The following is a 21,705-nucleotide window of genomic DNA, read 5'->3' as shown; positions in this document are numbered from 1 at the left end:
GGTTTCCATGGGATTGCTTCTTAGTTCTTTATAATTTTCTTTATTTCCCAATTGTTTCTTAGCTTCCTGGATATAGTCATCGCTATTCAACAATACAATATTGCCCCCTTTGTCTGATGGTTTAATGACAATTGTATTGTCATTTTGCAGATCCTTCAGTGTACACCAATCCTCTTGTGTCATATTCAGGTTCTCATAATTTTTAGTCTTTTTAGATAATCCCATGGCGATCCTTGTCAGCCCGTCTGTCGTAACTTCTTGAAACACATCAATCTTATTTCAAGCCGGCAGCTGGGGGCAAAATTGTGATCTAGGTTTTACTGACTGGAAATATATATACATATATATCCCAATGACATCCCAAAAAACCAAACCTCTTCAGCCACAAGAATCTCGGTCTAGTTTAAAGAATGGGCTTGTCAGCCAGAGTCACAATTAATTCAATTTTATTTTATTTTTCTTAACCAGTGCAGGAACACCACAAGTGGTGACGCGTTTCGGCCCAAGCCTTCAACTGGCCATAGAGTTACTTTCAATATAGAGTGCGCTTGAGGAGAGAAGTCCCCTCCTTCCAACACCAATGGGTGTGCATAACAAAACAAAAAATACTATATAGTACAATTACTTTACAGCTCCTCAATGTTAGCGGGCACCCCACAGAATATAACAATTAAATATCATTTTAAAAAAAATAATCCACATATTTTCTCTGTGTTATACTCCATATTTCCCTATCTCTCTTGTTTACCTCCCTCTGATTCTTTTACAATTACATTTTTTCATTTCCTATTTTGTTGTTTGCCTCTACTCATTAAACATGCTCATATCTCTTTATATTTTATGTATTTTACTCCGAGAGCCAAAATTCGAAAAGTGCAAATGGCAGTTGTAAAATATAAATCTTTGTACCACCATCAGGCATCCATATTCTATGCATGGGTGCACCAATACCTTTTGCTTGTAAAGTACCAAATAGTCTTGTAAATGGGCCCTATACTCTATTATTTATATACGGAACTATTGAAATCCAACTGTACAAATCTTTTCACATCATTGGGCAAGTGGAAACGTCCATTAGGTATTCCTGAAAGCACTTTAGTTTATTATTGCTTGTAAAGTACACACTTGTCCTTACCCCCTCAAAACCCTGCACCTGTTCACTTAATCAAAACATGTTCAATATTTATGAGCAAATGTACACCTAATTTATGCAGGGCAAATCAGAGAAAGATCCTATTGTTGATATTTAATTATACAAAAACATTACACCGTTGTGGGGCCAAGAGCCAGGAATTTGTTTATATATATAAATATTCATTAAAAAAAAACAAAGGTTACAGGGACGTTATAGTTAGGCTCACATTCACCAGATATAGTTAGGGTTATCCCAAGTAACTATAACCCATGCCTTAAGGTAACTATAACTTGCGCCCTTGCGCCCTTGCCATGTACTGCTAATTACCTACAAATTATGCCACTCATGACATTTTTTATAACATCATTGATAATATCAATGTCATATTTGCAATAAAACTTTTGACAAACAAAACTGTGCAAGGTTGAGGACCTGAGTTATAGTTAGCCCCCCGCATTAATTAAATAGATAGCCCCAGGGAGGTGGTGGTCCCTGGGGCTTATTAAAGCCCAATCGGGGGGGGGCCTGTGTGCCCCCATCCTGTATGATGCCCCTGAGACCTGGCCCACCGGGGGCAAATAAAAAAAAAAAGGTCAGGAGAACATGTTTTTTTTTTAAATCTCAAAAAAATCCGCTGATCCATCCACTGATTTTTCCAATGTTTTAAATAAAATGCTTTTTAGCCCTCGTCGGGTCCCTCAGGTACCCCAGCACCAGGGCTTAGGGGGCAGGGTGACTCTTTTTGTTTGCCTTTTTCTCTGGGACTCGGCTGAAGCCAAGTCCAAAGATGGCTGCCAACACTTCCTTGCTGAAGTATTGCCAGCCAATCAGGTATCAGCATGGGGACATTTGGATCCGCAAAGGATCCGCGTCCCTATATATCGATATTTCTTGGCCTTAAATTTCTACTGAACAGATGTGCACCAAATCACAAAACAATGTGATCTGCGTAACAGAATCCAGCTTCGTGCCAAATTTGGTGTATTTCCGTTCAGTGGTTCGGGCTGTAGGTGTGTATAAAGGTCTTATGGAAAAATGAATGGGGAAAACTTGTTTTGGGACCTAACCTTTTTCTTGGGATGCGCTTGACAGATCACCCCAAAACATTTACGACAGAAGCTGAACTTAGCAAAGTATACATTTTGAAAGTTTTGTGAAGATTCTTCAAATGGCCACAAAGTTATAGGCAAAACAGTAAATCGCTCTTTCTATAGAAACTAGGTCCTAACTATAACTACCTAGTGGTGACCATATAACATATATATTATATATATATATATATATATATATATATATATATATTTGGATATATGGATTTTGTTACAAGAGGCTGTTGTTTTGATGTGATTTTTGTAACATTACTGTTGGGGTTTCTGCCGTACCATCGTAAGTACTGTTGGACCTGGCCCTTTTTGCAGGGTAATCCCCAAACCTTTTTGCATTCCTCCTCCTGTTTCTCTGACCCTCTTTTGTTGGCTTTGGGACTCTGGGCAATTTATCACTGCTGATCAGTGCTCAGGTGCATGTGCTCTCCCGTCTAAGCTTGGTATGATTGGCTTACACCTGACTGGCACATTTAATTTACATATAAGTCCCTTGTACAGTGGTAATCCCTATACCCAGGGCCTGTAAATTCAATGCTACCAGTGGGCCCGCACTGCAACCAGTGCCACCCAGAGAAGTAACCTTTCAACCTGTCTCAAGCCTGCTACTGTTGGGCATATATGCACAGTTTACTACCACAGTGGCTTGGCATCCAAGTTTACTTTTCAGGCCTGGAACTCCCTTTTTCTACACATAGGTCACCCCTAAGGTAGGTCCTAGGTAGCCCTATGGGCAGGGTGCAGTATAGGGAAAAGGTTAAGACATTTGCCTACTGTGTGGCAGGTCCTGGTAGTGATTAACAGCCTATTTGGTTTCTGGCTGCTGTGAGTGCTGCCTCTCTCACAGGGTTGCATTAGGATTGCCCTTGCTTATGGCTAAGTGTTATTTTCTGATCTGTGGTGAGGCGCATGGGCATGTTTAGTATGGTTGGAATGATAGTAGGAAATGCTGCTTATTGGTGTAAGTGGATTTTTTATTACCATTCTAGAAATGCCACTTTTAGAAAGTAGGCATTTTTCTGTGCTTATGACTCTTGAGCTTTGCAGCCTGACTCCAACCCACATCTGGGGTAGAGTAACAGCTGGGGTTTGTGCATACTTTCTAGACAGCCATCACACAGGGAGGGTGGATGTGTAACAGGATAACATATGCATGCTGAATAGTGTCCCTGGGCTGGGAGAGGGGATGCAGGCGCACATACATTTGTATAGGCTGTGTCCTGCACTCACACAAAGGGCTCATTTACCCTCTACTGATGTGTGGAGCCAGAGCTAGGGTTGAAGGGGTTTGGTTGTGCACTTTCAAAGGTCCTTTGAAGTGCCCCCTGAGATCAAAGACAAAATGAGTATAAGTATAAGGGTTGTTCCCCATGTTTGTAGACACTGCGTAGACCTGCACCAAATGCTGCTGAAAGGAACTGTAGCCCAGGCAGGAACCGCCATTAGGACTGTCATGCTGTTGTGCTTACCTGTGGCCTGCTAGGTCACAAGAAGGACTGCCACTTTGTGCCCAGGACCCTTTGTGCTGGCCTACCTGCACCCTGCTTGTTGTCCACAGTGTACTCCAGGGGCTGGGTAGTGTACCCCCTTCCCCCTCCTGCTTGGGTTGTGGCAGCACGTGAAGAGTGCTCTTTCATGTCATTTGCACAAGCACTTTGTGGATTCCCTTCATTGTTTTGCTGGTCCTTAGCACATGGTGAGTGCCTGACACTCCACTTTTGTTTCCTGAAACCTAGTAAGTCAATATGTAACGCTCCACATAAATGCAACAAGGTACAATAGTCTTAATCGAGGCTACCCAAGCAAATAATGCAAGTCTGGGGCATTTCAAGAGATTTATAAGAAGAAAAACTCAGCTGCAGTTTAGCCTTTTTAACAAACTCAACAGAAAAGGGTAGCTATCATTAAACACCCCTTAGTTACATTTTTACTGCTGATGTCTCCCTGGAGTTGCAATTTTCCCACCATCATGTGCTTGATGGGCAGCTCTGAAGTCAACTTCCGGGAGATCTACCCGTAAGATGGCGATACTAGGGGAAACTTGAAATGTAGCCAGGGGTCCATAAAAGAGCACGAGCAGAGTGCCTTTCACTCAGGGGTGGCCCTTCCGCTATGGCAAAGGAGCATTGCCCCACTGGCTGTGCCAGAAGCAGAAAAATAAAACGATAGTTTACTATTGTTTTATTTTTCTGCTTCTGGCACAGCCAGCAGTGCAGGGAGAAGCGGGGCTGGGCCACAGGAGGTGGGAGGGAGGAGGAGGGGAGAGTGCACCTAAGTGCGCATGTGTTTGGCCGAACATTTGAGACCGGCCAAACACACATGCGCACTTAGGTTTCTCCAGCCCAGCTGTGTTTAACTGCCAGGCTGGAGAAATTACACAGACCCCAGGGCTGTGTCTGAGCAGCAGTCCGAGCCGCTCAGACCAATCGTGGCTTGGATTGCTAGGGAGCCTTTGCTGGTGCCAGAGAATGCTTGGACACCACAAGAGGAGCTACGAGCGAGGCAGCAGGGACGGACGCAAGGTAAGTGTGTTTTTTTTATTTTCACATTGTCTCCGTCCCTCTGTCCCTCCTCCCCTTGAGTTATGCGGCGGCCGCTGCTGCTTTCACTGCCAGTTACTACAAGAAATATACAAGTATTACATGTATTGTGGTGGGAAAAGGTGGTGTTTAATTTGTAAAAGATTGAGTGCTGGTACCTGAAGCTCCGCTCTGAAATCCGCGGCGGATGTTTTTACAAATACCAAATACAAGTCTTCCACCCCCTATCAGACACACACTGGCTCTTTATCTCACTTGTGCATGTTCCTGCTTACTCCCTTTGTGACGTTCTGTCCACCTTTCTCTTCATGTATTGTCCCTCTCTTACTCACGGTCAATGTGTGATGAGGAAAAATAAGTACTGGTCCCCAAAAATGAATGCTGCTTGGCCCCACCTCCAGTCATAAGCTCAAATTAAGCACTGGATGGGGGGGGAACACAGATGCCTTGAGTTGCCTCTTCTCTCTTGCTACTGCACACTCATGTGTACTGGTGCCCAGGTAAAACTGGCTGGCTCATCCCGCCCCAGCTGGTTATACAGCCCCCAAGCATCTTATCTCAGACCCACTTCAGTTTCAAGTTTTTTTGTTCATGATTTTTATCCATGCAAATTTTTCAGGATTGCACTAGTGGAAGAAACAAAAGAGTTTCAGTGGGAAAAAAAAGAGATGCTTTCTAGGCACTTTACTACAGTGGTTCAGACCATATGTGAGGAAGAGTCCAGCTAGACAAGAGGAGCTCCCCCAGATCCAAGCCCTCACAGTTACGTGTCGTGCCTGATTGCTCCATCCTCTCATCAGTCACTTTTTATCTCGACATGGAGCCGCTGGGTGCCATATTGAAAGAGATGAACGTCAGCACCATTAATATGCAGCGCACATCGATTGAGCTAGACCGCTATTTAAATGTACGTCCTCTTGTGGAGCATGGGTGGTTGTGGCACTGTTAGTCAAGGTACAACTTTGCGTGTTTGTTGATTTACTTTGCTCCTCCGTTGAGCACACTCCTTGTTTTTTCTCCCCAACTACATCCTCACGTTCTCCAGTGTTTTTGCTTGTGATTTCTTGTTTTTTGACCTCCAATCTGTATTTTGCTAGTGACTTGCTTCTATCCAGGACCAAATTGGAGACATTATCTTCCTGCTTCCTTTCCTCTTGACAGAACAGGATAGGTGAGAGCACTCCCCGATTGTGAATACAATTGTGTACTCATAGATGGTACATCCCAGATGCCTGTATTTATTATTAAACTCAGGCACAATTTTAGTTGCAGGACACAATGCTGATAATTTCGCATTATGTTTGTTGTGCGAAATTACACTACTACACCATATCATGTAATTACACACCATTCATGGCACATGTGCATGGGAACAAACTAAGTGACCAGAAGAATAAACGCCACTGTTTACGTGGTTTTTAAAAAAAAATTATGAGAAAGTATTTTGCCCTAAAATATAGTACTGTAAGCAGGTTTTGGATTTTGTGTGATTTCACATAAATCTTTCCAAATTTTGCGTAAGTTGCAAAAGCAAGTTTTGTGCAAATTTGCACACCCTGTTTAGAGTTCACTGCCTTTACCTTTTATAGTTCTCCTTCTCCAGTAGCCAGCATCTACTTGTTGTTTCCAGCATTTAAGATACGTGATGCTAGGTGTCAGCAGCTGGTCCTGTAGGACCTCTTGGTTAGCTCTTTGTTTGACAAGTATATTGTGAAAATAGAGATGTTAGAAACCAATCAATAAAAGGAGTGTCCCAAGTCCCAGAGAATTCCACACTTGAGACCCTATTCTGTCATGGTTAAGCCCCAGAGGGTTAGAGCAAACACACCTGCCATCTATGTTTGACCCCACATTGACAGGTTCAATTCATTTCTGGACAACTCAGCCCTTTGTCTTACTCAGGTTGATAGAATTTGTACCAATAGCTGGGTAACAATAAACATCATATGCCAATTGCACAGAGAGACTTCCTTGAAGGTGAATGTTCTCTCTACAAATATGTGTGTTATGATGCTGTTAAAAAGGGCAAATTAGGGCCAGATTTATGAAGGACTTGCATTACCCTTGCATCAAGCAAGGTGAGGTAAGGGCAACACAATCCTTCAGTCACATTTACTATGACATGCAGAGCCACCCTGCATGGCTCTGCATGGCATAATACATTTGGAGTAATGCAGGGCAGCCCACATTGCTGCCTTGAGTTACTCTGCCCTGGGAAGGCGTTTCATGGGTGAAGCATAGTTTTTCCCACACATTCACCCACAATTTGTGTCACATTTCCAGATTTACTAAGACTAGTAAATCAGGGAATGCATTAAAATACTATTCCTTCCCGGGAGAGGCATAATAAGGAGAAATATATTCATTTCTTCTTGTTTTGTTCCTCTTTGCACGTGTACTGCATTCTGGAGCACACGTGGAAAGAGTAAAAATGCCTCAGAGGATTGATTTTGTGCAGAAAGTTTTCTATCTGTGCACAAAAGCAATCCTAGCTGTTACACAGGCACCCTTGCACCAGCTCAGAGAGAGAGCAGGAATGAGCCTTGTTAGTAATTATGGTGCATTTCTGTACTCTCTATTTGATGCAGCCTTGCAAGTTGTCTTGCTGCGTTGATTTGCACCAAATATTTAGAAATCTGGCCCTTAATTTCAGGCTGATTAAGCAATGGCCCTGTAGCGATTGACCTGAGCATAGAAATAATGTTGGCAATCTCTCCGGAGCTATACTGCTTATTTTACTCCTTATTCCATTTTACAATCTCTTGTTACTTAAAACAAATAGAATACATAGAATAACACATCTTCTAACATGTATGTTTTTCCTACTTGCTTTGCAATAATTTCACTGATCTGAATGTTCCCAGAGTCCTCCAAAACATCTGTATATCCCACTGCTATGGGCCCAGCTGCTGTGCTCTCTTCAGATATGTTGCAAGCAAACATCATCTGAGTCACTGATGAAACAATAACAGAGCGTGTTGGCTCTTGAAAACACGGGCTAACACCAGAGACTGTCCTGTCCTACATGAATTCTACGGCCCAGAATTGTGTTGCCCTTGTGTCATGCAGAGTGTAGCAAGGGCATTGTGGTCTTTAAATCAGATTTGCCAAGCAGAGCACCTTGTGTGGTCCAGCGTTGCTTTGTAGATCTGAAGTAATACAAAGCAAAGCAAGTCGCTGCCTTGCGTTACTCTGCAGAAGAAGGTATTAAATGGGTGGAGCATCGGTGTTCCCACACATCCGCCCATGATTTTTGGTACATTTACAGATTTACTAAGGCTGGTAAACCTAAGAAAGTGTAAAAATGGCACACCTTCCCGATAGAGGCACAAGGAGAAATATCTTTAGTTCTCCTCATTATTTCCACTTCTTACATGCGCTATATTCTGCAGCACGCTTAGAAAGAGGAAAAAGACTCTAAAGTTTGTTTTTGTGCAGGTGGGTATCCCTTACTGTACAAAATCAAACCTGCCTGCAATGCAGGCACCTTTCCCCCATATCGCAATGGTGCCTATGTTGGCGACAGGCAGCACGTGGTGCACCAGTGCTGCAAGAGCACAGGAATATGCAATATCTTGGTAAATATGGCGCATTCCTGCTCTCTCCATTTGACGTAGCATAGCAAGTTGTCTTTCTGCGTTGCAGGTGTTAAATAATGATAAATCTGGGCCGAGGATATGCTAGAGCCTGGGGCCCTTTCTCTAATTCTGGGGTCAGATTAATCTTTTCTTCTCAGTTCTGAGGGGTGAAGAGTAACCAAATTCAATTTCATCAAACAGTTTCTTCATAACCCAAATGTCCCATAATGACATTTGGAGTCAGTTCAAAGGGTTAAATGGGTTTATTACAGACTCAAAGTCAACGTTACATAAATGAGTCTCAAAACCATAGTATAAACATATAGGGGGTCATTATGACCCTGGCGGAAGGCAGAGAAGCGGCGGTAAGACCGCCAACAGGCTGGCGGTCTTTTTTTTCGTATTATGACCATGGCGGTTACCGCCATGGTCATCTGCTGCGTCTCCGTTCCGCCCGCCGGGCTGGAGACCTGGGTCTCCAGCCCAGCGGCCGTCACTATACCGCCAGCGGTATTTTGACCCGGCTTACCGCCGTGGATTTCCTGCGGTTGGAACCGCCACGAAATCCATGGCGGTAAGCACTATCAGTGCCAGGGAATTCCTTCCCTGGCACTGATAGGGGTCTTCCCCACCCCCACCACGACTCCCTCCCCTACACCCCCCACCACACCTGCCACCCCCCAAAGGTGGCAGGGCCCCCCTCCCCACCCCGACCCCCAACATCACAGAAACTCACGCACACACGACACGCAGGCACCACCAACACACACACACACACACACCGACATACATGCCTACATCCACACACACAGTCAGACACGCACACCCACATACAAACATACACACACACATCCATACAGACATACCCACAGACATACACGCTCTCATTCCCAAAACACACGACACCCCCGCAAGCATACACGCACTCACACACCCCCTCTACATACACAGACGCACACCCCCATGCACCCACACTACACACAACGCCCCCCCCAACCCCCCTCCCCTAACGGACGATCGACTTACCTGTTCCGTCGATCCTCCGGGAGGGGACGGGAGCCATGGGGGCAGCTCCGCCGACACCACACTGTCAACAGAACACCGCCACGGCGAATCGCAGGACGTGATTCGCTGGGCGGTGTTCTGTTGGCGTGGCGGTGGAGGTGGAGCAACCTCCACTTCCCTGACTCCCACCAGTATGGCTGTTGTCGGCTCTCTGTCCGTAAAAGGACGGAGAGCTGCCAACGCTCATAATAGGCCGAGCGGCAAACTGCCACCACTGGCGGTCTTCCGCACGGTGGTCCCTCGGCAGTCTTGTAAAAAGACCGCTGAGGTTGTAATGACCACCATGGTATCTCTAAAGGAGAATTAAAGCGTGGCACAATGTTAAATCTAGTTAGCATATACAAGACCAAAATTTCCATTGCAATGATACAAAAGATCAGAAAAAGCATATGATTCTTGGTCTCTAGAACCAAACTTTACTGCCCAACCATTTAAACTAAACTCCAACCATCCTAATACTAAAATAATTTGAGAAAGGTCTGCAAACCTGTCCTTTTCTACTGCGTTGGTGCCGTTTTGGCAGCATAGCACCAATGCAGGCACCCATGCACCATGGTAAAACAGTATCTGCGTTATAGGCAGGATTGGTTTTGTGCAGGAAGAGGCACACCACTGCACAAAACAATTCTGGGAGGCTTTTTCCTCTGTCTATGTGTTAGGGGTGTATGGGGTGTTAGGGAGAGGTAGTACCTCTGATGGGAGGAGAACGTCATGCTCTTCAGAGTAGTTCATCCACATTGGTCCTCACCTGACACTCAGCTCTCACTTGTTGCTCCTCATAGCTGTTTGCATTGCAACAGCGGCCGCACCCCGGGAAACGGCTTCGACAGGCCGGCAAAATCAGGTGAGGGTAGCCGACGGGCAGGAAGGCGGACTTAGCAAAGTGCTGTGGAGTGCAAATAGGGCACAGTGAGACACAGTAGGACATTGCTGGTCATCCACAGCATCCCAACCTATCTCCAGTCATCTCGACTAAGTCCTGCCACTGGATCAAGATAGGCGGGGACGAGAGAGTGAGGCTGACAATCTGCGCAACTCTCCCTCACTATAATCCAATTCACGCGCAAGTCAAGACATCACCCCTCCCCGTCATCTCCTCTGTCAAGTCCTGTGGCGATGTGCGAGTAACGAAGCAGCAGGTGTGAACACACTGGAAGCTGTAGCTACAACCCCACACACAGATACCCCAGGATAATGGGTCACTTTCTACTGGACCGAAGCAGCAGTGGAGTTCGTCAGCCCCCTGGGTGTCTGAGCAGCCCTCTTTAGGATCACTCCGCTCACCTCCTTGGTCTGATGGAGGGGCTAGAAAAAGTGCCCTAAACATAGCTTGCTTCACCCTATCCCTAGCCTGCTTGCTGCGGCAGCAGGGGATCCCAACCATGCAGTTGCATCACAAAGAAGAAAATATTGGTGACTCCGCTCACCATTGGCACATGGAATGTGCGCACGCTCATGGATAGCTCTAAAACAGACAGACAGCACTTGTCGCAAGAGAACTCGGCAGGTACAACATCCAGATCTCAGCCCTTAGCGAGATCAGGTTTGCAGACGAAGACCAGCTGACAGAAGTCAAAGACGGTTATACATTTTTTTTGGAGTAGCCAGCAATGAAGCAGGAGTGGGTTTTGCCATCAGATCTAATCTTATCAGCAAATTAGGCAGCCTCCCAAAAGGATTCAATGATCGACTCATGTCTCTGCTGATCCCCCTCAAAGGAAAGCACCACACCACCTTCATCAGTGCATATGCCCCCACTATGACAAACCCAGAGGAGATCAAAGGCCAGTTGTTTGAAGACTTGGAGTCCCTCATAGCATCGGAGCCCAAGGAGGACAAGCTTGTCATCTTAGGCGACTTCAGTGCCAGAGTTGGTGCAGACTAGCAGACATGGGAGGGAGTCATTGGGAGGAATGGAGTCGGCAAAAGCAACAGCAATGGTCATCTACGTTTGAAGACCTGCACAACTCATGACCAGTTGATCACAAACACAGTCTTGCGCCTACCCAGCCATAACAAGATGTCCTGGATGCACCCACGTAGCAAGCACTGGCATCTCAGTGATTACGTCATAGTAAGGAGAAGTGACAGGCAGGATGTTACAGTGACTAAGGCCATATGAGACACAGACTGCTGGACAGACCACAGACAAATCCTCTCAAAATTCAACATGCACATTCAGCCCAGACGGCGCCCGCAGGGGAAAAAGACCAATAGGCGACTGAATATCAGCAATTTAAAAGGCACTCTGTGCGCCAGAACCTTAGTGAGGACCTCGACAGTAAGCTTGACCAACTCAGCTTTGGCACAAACGGTGCAGAAGAGGACTGGCCAGCTTTTAGAGATGTGGTCTACAACACCACTCTCGCTCACTTGGACCAGAACACACGCAAACACCATGACTGATTCGACGACAATGAAGAAGACACTCAGAAGCTGCTGAATGAGAAGCGTGAAGCCTTCAGATCTCTCCAGTAAGACACTACATCTGTCTCCAAGAAGGCAATGTAGAACTCCATGAAAAGCAAGGTGCAAGCAAAGCTCAGAGAGATGCAAGACTCCTGGCTCAGCAGAAAGGCAGATGAGATCCAGAAGTAAGCTGACAGCAAGAACTCCAAGCATTTCTACGATGCACTGAAGATCATCTACAGGCCACAGTCCTCTCCAACATCACTACTGCTCAGTGCCGACAGGTCCACCCTGCTCACTGCCAAGAATGCCATCCGGAATAGATGGGCTAAGCACTTTGACAATGTCCTGATCAGGCTTTCTCTTTCAATGCCGAAGCCACTGACTGCATGCCACAAGTCACCATCAACACCTCCCTGGCAGAACCTCCAAAGGAATCAGAGGTTAAGGAAGCAATTAAGCTTCTCTCCAATGGTAAAGCACCAGGCTATGATTCCATCTCAGCTGAAATTTACAAGGCAGTGGGACCAGTCTTGTTACAGAAGCTCACCGAGCTCTTTTAGACCATGTGGCAACAGGAAGTTATCCTTCAGCAGCTCAAGGATGCCTCCATCATCCATCTCTACAAGAGAAAGGGAAACAGGCAGTCTGGAGACAACCACAGAGGAATCTCCCTCCTGGTCATTGCAGGCAAAATCCTTGCCAGAGTCCTCCTCAGCCGCCTCACTCAACACATGAAAGATGGACACCTACCAGAGTCAGTGCAGCTTCAGAGAGGGCCAGGGACAGTGGACATGATATTTACAGCACATCCACTAAAGGAGAAGTGCCAGGAATGAAACAGGGACCTTAACACAATGTTCGTGGACCTGACCAAAGCTTTTGATACTGTCAGTCATGAGAGGCTATGGCGGATCATGGAGAAGTTTGGCTGCCCAGGCAAATTCATCAGTATGGTGCGCCAGTTCCATGATGACATGCTTGCTTGAGTACTGGATGATGTCGAGTCAAGCAAGGCTGTGTACTGGCACACACGCTGTTCAGCATGATGTTCTCGGCCATGCTGTCCGATGCATCAAGATCAGATATAGGACTGAAAGCAGGCTCTTCAACTGCGGAGGCTACAGGCCAAGACCAAGGTTGAAGAGGATTCTGTGCGTGTTTTCCTGCCGCATAGGCCCAGATGCAGCAGAGCTTTTCCATTGCCTGCATAAATTTCCGCCTCACAATCAGTACCAAGAAGACTGAGGTCTTGCCTCAGCCCACACCGCAGAAGACGTATGCTGAACCAACTATCACCAGTTTGCATACCTTGGCAGCACACTCTGCAGATTTGTGAACATTGACGATCAGGTAAACAAACACATCGCCAAGGCGAGCTCTGCATTTGGACGGCTGCGGGAGTCGGTGTGGCAAAGAAGAGGCGTCAAACTGTCCACAAAGCTGAAGATGTATAAGGCAGTCGTACTGCCAACACTACTGTATGCCTGTGAGACATGGACTGTATACGAGTGCCATGCCAAAAAGCTGAATCGCTTCCACATGAACTGCTTAAGAAGGCTGCTGAAAACTACCTGGCAGGACAAAGTTCCAGACACAGATGTCCTCTCTCAGGCTGGTCTGCAGAGTACCTACACCCTGATGAGGAGAGCCCTAGTTAGTTGGGCAGGTCACCTTGTATGTGTGCCAGACATATGCATCCCCAGGAGACTGTTCTATGGTGAACTGGAGGAAGGCAAACGCACACAAGGTGGGCAGAAAAAGTGCTTCAAGGACACGCTGAAATTCTCTCTGAAGAGCTTTGGCATTGACCTGGACCCCTGGGAAACCCTGGTGCAAGATTGCCCCACCTAGCGAAGCTGCATCATAAAAAGGTGCTACCTCCTACAAGCAGAGCAGGACTGTAGAGGCGCTGAAGAAGCGTGAGCTGCCAAATCCATAGCCAATAGCCAACTCTTTGCCAACCTGCCCAGTAGACCACTTGTGCCTGACGTGCAGCAGAGCTTTCCAAGCCCGCATTGGACTGATCAGCCACAGCTGGACACACCGTACACAGTGAACCTCCTCAACGTGATGTCCTTGGTCATCGTCGACAACAACGGATGAACAACATATGTGCTGCAGAATGCAGCACACATACAAAGAGGAAAAAATGAGGAGAAATAAAAGTATTACTTCTCATTATGCCTGTCCAGGGGAGATGTAAGGTTTTATCGCATACCTAGGTTACCAAGATCTTGTAAATCTGAGATGCATCAAAATCCATGGTTGTTGAATGGAAACATCCACCGCAAAACCTGTGGAATGCCTCCCTTGTGCAGAGTAAGGCAGCACAGCGATTTGCTCTGCCTTGCCTTACTTCATATCTAGGAGGCCATTCAAAGCCACATAAAGTGGCTTTGTGTGGCCTCCTAGATATGATTTCATGGTTTGTGCTGCTGTTGCATCACAAAAAGTGACGCAACAGGAATGAAAGGAGCCCGTAAATATGCCCCATGATCATTTAGAAATAGCGTATCTGACCCCCTTTCAAATGACCCATCAGCATATGACACTTTTAATTTACTTTTAGGAATGATTCGTAGATCCTAATGCCAGACACATCCCCTTTTCCCCTGCCTTCTATAATCTGTTGTTTAGGAATCATAGTTGGTAAAAGGGGTTGAATGCCAGAATATCATGTACTGAATAATGTGCTACAACAATATTATAGAAATAATATTGACAATCAAAATATTGTGTATGTAGGTATTTATCGGTAGCTATAGATTTACTATTCCTAATTCCACATTGAAGGTGTTTGAGTAACTCTAACCTGTGTAACAAAAAGGACAGCTTGGATCATTTTAGCATGAAAGAATATTCTTTTTGGAATCAATGAGAGGTCTCAATTTTGTAATGGGTAGGAGGTAACGCCAATCCCTATTATTAAGCTTCTTTTTTTCTTTTTTGCGTATTGGTTACAATGTAGCGTCTAACTGCAAAAAATAGATATAAAGCCTTAGAAGTGTAGATTATGCTTACGTATGATCACAAGTTACACCTCTTTAGCTAATTTGCTGAACTGACTAGGGAAAGTTTAATTTGTGCATGTAATAAATTGTCCATGAAAGTACAAGGAATGAACGAAGAAAGCTCTCCTGTTCTTCTACATGCTTCAAATATTACCTACTAAGTGCCTGCTTATGATTAGTTAAATAAAGAATTTCAATCTATTTCTCTTTGTGATTTTTGAAGGTTTAATATTTTTAGGATACATATTCTGCTTTATTTAGGCATACACTGTTCACAGGAGCACTTTTTTCTTTTGAACTGAATCAGTAAATGAGATAGACCGGTATATATAGCGTATGTTCGACCTGTGCACCTCTGCCATGAATTTCATGTGAATTTGAGAGTAAATCAGAATTTACAACAAGATAAAAGGACTGTAAACCAGATCCAAAGTGCCTCTATTAATAAGTGAAAAGGTAAGTGTTCTACGACTAGGTCTTTATTTTCTGATTATTTACTAAAACTATGAACACTGTTAATTGTCTATTGTTTGCTAGGTTCTCCCAGTAGGGTTTCCAGCTGCCTGATTTTATACCAGCATGACTGGTATTTTATTATCCTACCGGTACAAAAATGAGCAAAATCTCTTAATATCGGTACCTTTCCGCTTATCAGTACATATTTTAAACAGTAAATGTATGAAGAAGGTACTTGGAAGTATGTCCATTAATGACCCTGACTAATATTTAAAGTAAATGCAGAAAGATCATGTTAAAAATTGATACAGACTATTTCATACAAAAGTGCTACTTAAGAATCATGTCCAGGTCTTTGCAGAACGTTAAAACATGAACAAATGGACAGTATTTTTCTCTGGGAAAAGTGTAGCCCTATTTGCCAGAAGTAGTCCTATGAATCCCTGCAACATGATATGGACATCTTCCCTTGGGTTTAACTGGAGAGATACATTAAACCTCATAAAATAACATTGCATACAACATCTTCCCATGTTATAGATAATAATCAAAGCAAGTTACACCCAACTTTCAAGAACAGTCGGGAAGCCCCTTTAAGGGAAGCTGCATCAAGAGGTCTACAAACCTCCCAATGAAAGATTTCTGCTGTGGATTACATTCCCACATAAGGTGGAAGAATGAGACACTGAATTAGTATTTTCAGAATGCACTGGTCTTGTGCAAACACATGTTACATTTATGAGCCTTTTGTAAACCAAATATTTAACAGTAAAGGTTACACAACCTAAACAATTCCTTGGCGGTGGTGAGTAAATAAGTTGACATCATGCAAACTCTAGCCAAGGGAACATTCACTAGTCAGTTTGACCTTCAGGTGACCTACAAACAGATGAGCATGCACGCAATGAACATGTTGACACAAGTTACATTTCTTGGCTATCAACCTTGACATTCGAGGAAAAGAAATGTCACCCCACCCCCACCCAAATGATATAGATGCTATTAGCGCATAGCAGTTGAACCTCAGATGTTCTGCAACTAATGAAGGGTGTCAACAGTGTTCCAATAGGTAGATAATTTCTACAATACAACAGTTAAAAGTAAGACTCCACAAAGGTGAACATGCTGCTGGTGACAACAAAATCTTGAACGACTGGTGCATGTAGGTCCTCTTACCTGGGATAATCCTAGATGAACAGAGGCTGTTTCTGAAATGTACATTATTTTGCCATCTGATGCCACAACAAAAACAAAGCCATCGAGAGTCTGCAAAAGAAAAGGCAACTGCATTAACTCCAGTGATCCACTCTTATATGCTCACTATCTTGAAAAGTTGTGGATACAAATCTTCAAGAACTACTGAGGCTATTCTTGCACCTCCATCATTCAACATTATCACGCACAAAAGCAAACTAGCACCCTCACATAACACAATATACAAAGGCAAACTTTCCACGAATATTACATATATAAAGTTAATTTACATATAAATTAATAATTTCATCAAAAGAGATGATTCTCTGTCAATATTGAGCGTGTCCTCGCCTTTGTCTGCAATATTAATGGACACTTTCTACCTTAGTGATACTGATTTAGCTGTATTTTCACTTAAGTGCCTTGTTGGAGTAAACCAATGTAAAACAATTCAAAAGTTGATATCAAAGTTATCAGGTAGGAAGAGTAGATGTGCTATGTTATTTCTTCCTTCCCATGCTCCCTCTTGGATTTTCTAGACACTTTGGAAATACAAACATGTACATTTATTCAATGGATTGAAAATATTTTTGAAGACCTTTCTTTGGGATGAATGTAAAATAGATGATCTCGAAAGAGGTCCTACTAATTAAGAGAAGGGAAAATTTGGCCAATCTAATCAAGGAAAATAGGACAGAGATGATCTGCTAGTGAATCTTATGTCACAAATGTATAACAACATGCTGACTATTAAAGGTGAGAAAAATGAGGTGAGTCAGGCCCTCTTTGACCACTTGAGTAGTTTTTCTTCAGGACATGCTGAGTGCTAACCATCCTCAGCTCTTAGAAAAAGTACTACCAAAATTTCTAAAATAAAATTCATTGAGATGGATAATGAACATGTTCATCTATCTTACACCTTTAGGGGGCTAACAACTTCATCTTTGTATTATTTTTTCCTTTTAAAGAACTGATCATATAGAAGGTTAAGGGAGCCAAAACAAAAAAAAAAACATATTGACAAAGCTAGTAGGTTTGAGTATTTTTGCAGTATATTTTTCATTTTGGTTCTAGTAAACTTAAAAAAGGTGCATTTTCGCCCTTGGAAATATTTATTGAAATCAATATGAAAAAACTAGATTATACTGTTTCCTGTTGAAGAGAAAAATGCTTAATAATTTTGGCCCTAATTTAGACTTGGGTGGGCTGAGGTAAATTTGTCAGTATGGCAAAGTACTTTACTCCCGCTATACCCAGGGTCCTCCACCCGCCAAATTTAGAGATTGTTCCTGCCCCCGGGGAGATATCTTAACTTTAGCAGCAACAACAGCCACCGTTAATTTACTAAAGTTTGACAGACTGTACCGACCAAATGGCAGTATCGTCCGTCAAGCTTTTAACATGTTTTTGTATTTTTAATAACAAAATCCTGCTTTGGGGTTTCTAAAAGTGGCATTTTCAGAAGTGTGATTCAAAATCAGACTTCTCCATTAGAGAGGGGTTATAAGTATAATTCGTTAGACACCAAACTTGAACTGTCTACCTGCTACCAATTGGATGTTACAGCTTATTAACTGTAATAAGGTAACCCCATTGTTATCCTACAGGAGGGGTAGGCCTTGCAGTAGTGAAAAATTAAGTTAGAAGTTTTTCGCTGCCAGGAGATGCAAAACATAAAAGTACATGTCCAACTTTTTAAATACACTACGCCCTTCCCATTTGGCTGTTCAGGGCCTGCCCTAGGGGTGACTTATTAAAAAAGAATATTTGGGCCTGGCAAAAGGTGTAATTTGCCAGGTCAAAAATGGCATTTTAAAACTGCACACACACAGGCTGTCATGGCAGTCCTGAGACATGTTTAAAGGCAACGTAGATGGGTGGCACAATCAGTGCTGCAAGTATCAATTAATTAATTAGAGTGCTGCCACTATGCCCCATGTTGGATCTATCTAGAAAGTACGGTCAATACTTAGGTAGGTACTGAGCTACAATATATGACAAGACATTTGCCTCAGGTTATGTAGCAAATACAACATTAATGTCCTACATGGGGTCTATACAGATGGGACAAATAAGCACAGGAAAAATATGAGCATCTGAACGGAAACCTTGAATATGGTTCCATACCACCTCATCATTGAGGCCATGTGCTGATGCATGCAAGTGGTAAATCCATCTTTCTTCATATCAAAGTAGATTTCTTTCTGTGTTTGTGCCTCTGATGTCACTTTGACTATGATATACCACTTGAAGTCTTCTCACTGTGACATTGTTCTAGAAAATGTCTCATTTGTTTGGTTGCGCTTTTCTTGTGCTGAAAGTTACTCCATTGTTCATTTATTCTAAACTTTTTTTTGTTCTTGTCATCATTGCTACATACTTCAGTCCACATGTACAGATAATGGTATATACTACGTTCATTAATTCACAATTCGTATGATGTTGCAAAACCCATGGGATCTTTAGGCTGAGAGCGATTTGTTTCATCTTCTCCATGAGTGGGCAGACATTACATGGGCCGCAAGGAAAATATCCAGATATGGGTGGTATGTTCCATAGATTCGTCTGGGTGGAAGTCTGATTTTTTTTTAGTATGGTGGCCCCAATTTATCCTTCAATGAGTACCCCTTCTTGAAAGAAAATAAGGGCTTTTCAAGGTTTAGAAAACCAGAGTTTAGAAACCCCCAATGTTAGTTCACGATTTTGTTTCATCTGGCTTGAGTCTATTACATATGTGGAAACGCATGAGAAGATCTGTTGACAGTCTTGTGAAAGACTGTAGTAACTTTTGCTGAATATTGTTTCTGTCTCTTTTCTCTGCCTTCTTGATGATTTTCAACAGATACTGCTTTTCCAGTAATGTTCTTATAAGCTTTAATGAACTCTGTACTTTAATGAGGACTCATATTCTGACTCAGATTTTGTAATATCCTACTCTGTGTGTTATCGCATGTTGTCTATGACACCATTTATATGTGTGGGAACAAGAATTAATTATATTAATTGTATTAAATACATATAAATAAATATATCTCACCCCTGCACCAATATAACGAATAGTGTGCAACTACAGGGCAGAACCACCCATCCGGCCCATGAAATCTTAGTAACCTACAGAGAAGAGTAAGCCTAACTATTAAAGGTATGTGCATGTAATCATGTTTGCTGGGATGTAGTGATACGAGTCTCACGACACACTGAAATCACTTTAGTTCGATTGTGGCTTGCAGTGCCCACAGATTTTGGGTGCATTTTGGCTTTTCTAAGAAGCAAAGTGTAAGATTTGTTTTCTACTTGAAGTGTTTGCAGTTTCCAAAAAACATCTGCACAGGTTTAATTTTAGCATTCCTTAATGTGATGAGGGAAGTAGGAGCAGGGATACATACATTAGATATAGCCCTGATGAAAGCCGTTGACAGTAGAGTCATCAGAGATGGCTGAAAGAAGTTGGCAAAGTTTAAAGTGGATGGCAGGTTAATTACATTCCATTTAACATCCACATAATAGATTTTGTAATTATATCTGGGTCCCTTTCTAGCTAAGTGGAATGTAGTATTTGTATTTTTAACAGCATTCAGAATCCCTGCAAATATCCAGTTAATTTAATTGGAACTCTCCTACATTGTTTGAGTTTGACAAAGTGGTATCTATTTATCTTGGTGTGAATAGTTCACTGATGATGAAGCATACCACTACACTATGTGGGTGATGTGACCTATCCATTACTTTTGGAGGCCTGCTGTTTACCTAAAGGAGTGAACTAACTGTTCACCTTCCAGGCCTAAGCAAGCACCCGTTGTGTTATATGAGTCATCAAATCAGCAACCCTCCAATGACTCAGAGTTAGTTGGGCATTTGAAGAAGTATGTCAGAGACAGAGTAGTCTCCATCGCTGACACACTTAGGGTCCACCTGTAGGTAAATCAGATTGGTGGGGATGGAACATCATAATTGTTGCAATAGAGTATCCTCTCTGCCAGACTCTAAATCAGACTCTGAGAGGTAAGGTAAAAATATGGAATTTTTGAAAATAAACACTCAAACACTCTTTGTTTTTGATAAGTAACATATCATGAGGAAGGGGGAAGGTAATGAAACTGTTCTCTGCATGTTGCAGGAAACAATGGGCAGCCACTAGAATTAGAATGTTTTACATTTTTGAGTACCTTTCATGAATCAAATGTTGATTAAACAATGGATAATGCTAAGCTTCTTCAAAGGGCTTTCATTTTAATGATGAAGTCCATATTTCACGGAGTCCTATGAATCATTTCCATATTTCACAGGGAACCCGTAGAATGTTGAAAACATGGGTTTCATACCACTGTGTTTTGTTCAATAAAAACATTCAAACATGTAATATTTGTGTGCAATGCATAGAAAAAGGGAATGAGTACCTATGTATTTACCCTAGTGTCTTTGTGGTGAATTAAATGAGTAAATGTTAGGTATTATCATTAGTGATGGGGGTCATATGCGGATTCATATACATGGTAGGTTGGATTAGTGTATGCACTACCAGAGATTAGGTATTGCTAGATTGCAGGGCATGACTGTCAAGGAAGGACAGGTTATGATCTTTGAGAGGAAGTGTGGTAAATTTGCAGAATTAGAAAAAATATAGATTAGGACTAAGAAAGGGCTCTACTCAGGGAGGGTAGCCAGGCAGAGAATAGACGGTAAGGAAAGGGTAATTTAAAGAAGAAAGGAAAGTGGATGATAATCCTGCTTTATGTTAAAGTCAAAATTTTCATGCAGGGTTTTTGGAAAGATAGAGTAGGTTTTTCAGGTACAATGCCCTCTATGGATGCAAAACTGTGGAAATAAACATCATTTTCATGTGAGATAACACTATGCTTGCTACATTTGATAGACTCTAGAATCAGGTGAACAGTGTATATACTGCTAGGTTTTTGAAAGACCACTGCTTCAGAATGAACAGCTAATCAGCTCAGGGGTTGAAAGCACAAAGAAATGGTTGGACACATTTATAAGGAAACATCAAGAGTTTTAGGGTGCTCTTGGTCAAAACAGTAACCTCATGATCAAAACAACATTAGAGAATGTAGGGATAAATAAACCAAACATTGAAAAATTATTCTGTAAATGCTGGAGCCGATGCTTGCTGATGTTTATCCCTATAGTTTGTCTTAGAAGTAGAAAAATAACAGCATAGGGGATGTCTTTTCTCTTTCAAACTCTTCTCTGAAG

General features: G+C 42.9%; 1 protein-coding gene across 1 annotated transcript in view; it reads right to left on the bottom strand.

Moving 5' to 3' along the window:
- Nucleotides 1-21,705, bottom strand: part of SIM2 (SIM bHLH transcription factor 2) — a 285,872-nt gene that overhangs the window by 105,068 nt on the left and 159,099 nt on the right. Inside the window, exon 3 of the mRNA XM_069202534.1 lies at nt 16,477-16,566. Within this exon, the coding sequence (XP_069058635.1) occupies nt 16,477-16,566 (90 nt within the window). The remainder of the gene's footprint in view (nt 1-16,476; nt 16,567-21,705) is intronic.

This window comes from Pleurodeles waltl, chromosome 8 (assembly GCF_031143425.1).
Source record: "Pleurodeles waltl isolate 20211129_DDA chromosome 8, aPleWal1.hap1.20221129, whole genome shotgun sequence".
NCBI lineage: Eukaryota > Metazoa > Chordata > Amphibia > Caudata > Salamandridae > Pleurodeles > Pleurodeles waltl.
This window is presented reverse-complemented; position numbering and strand designations above follow the sequence as displayed.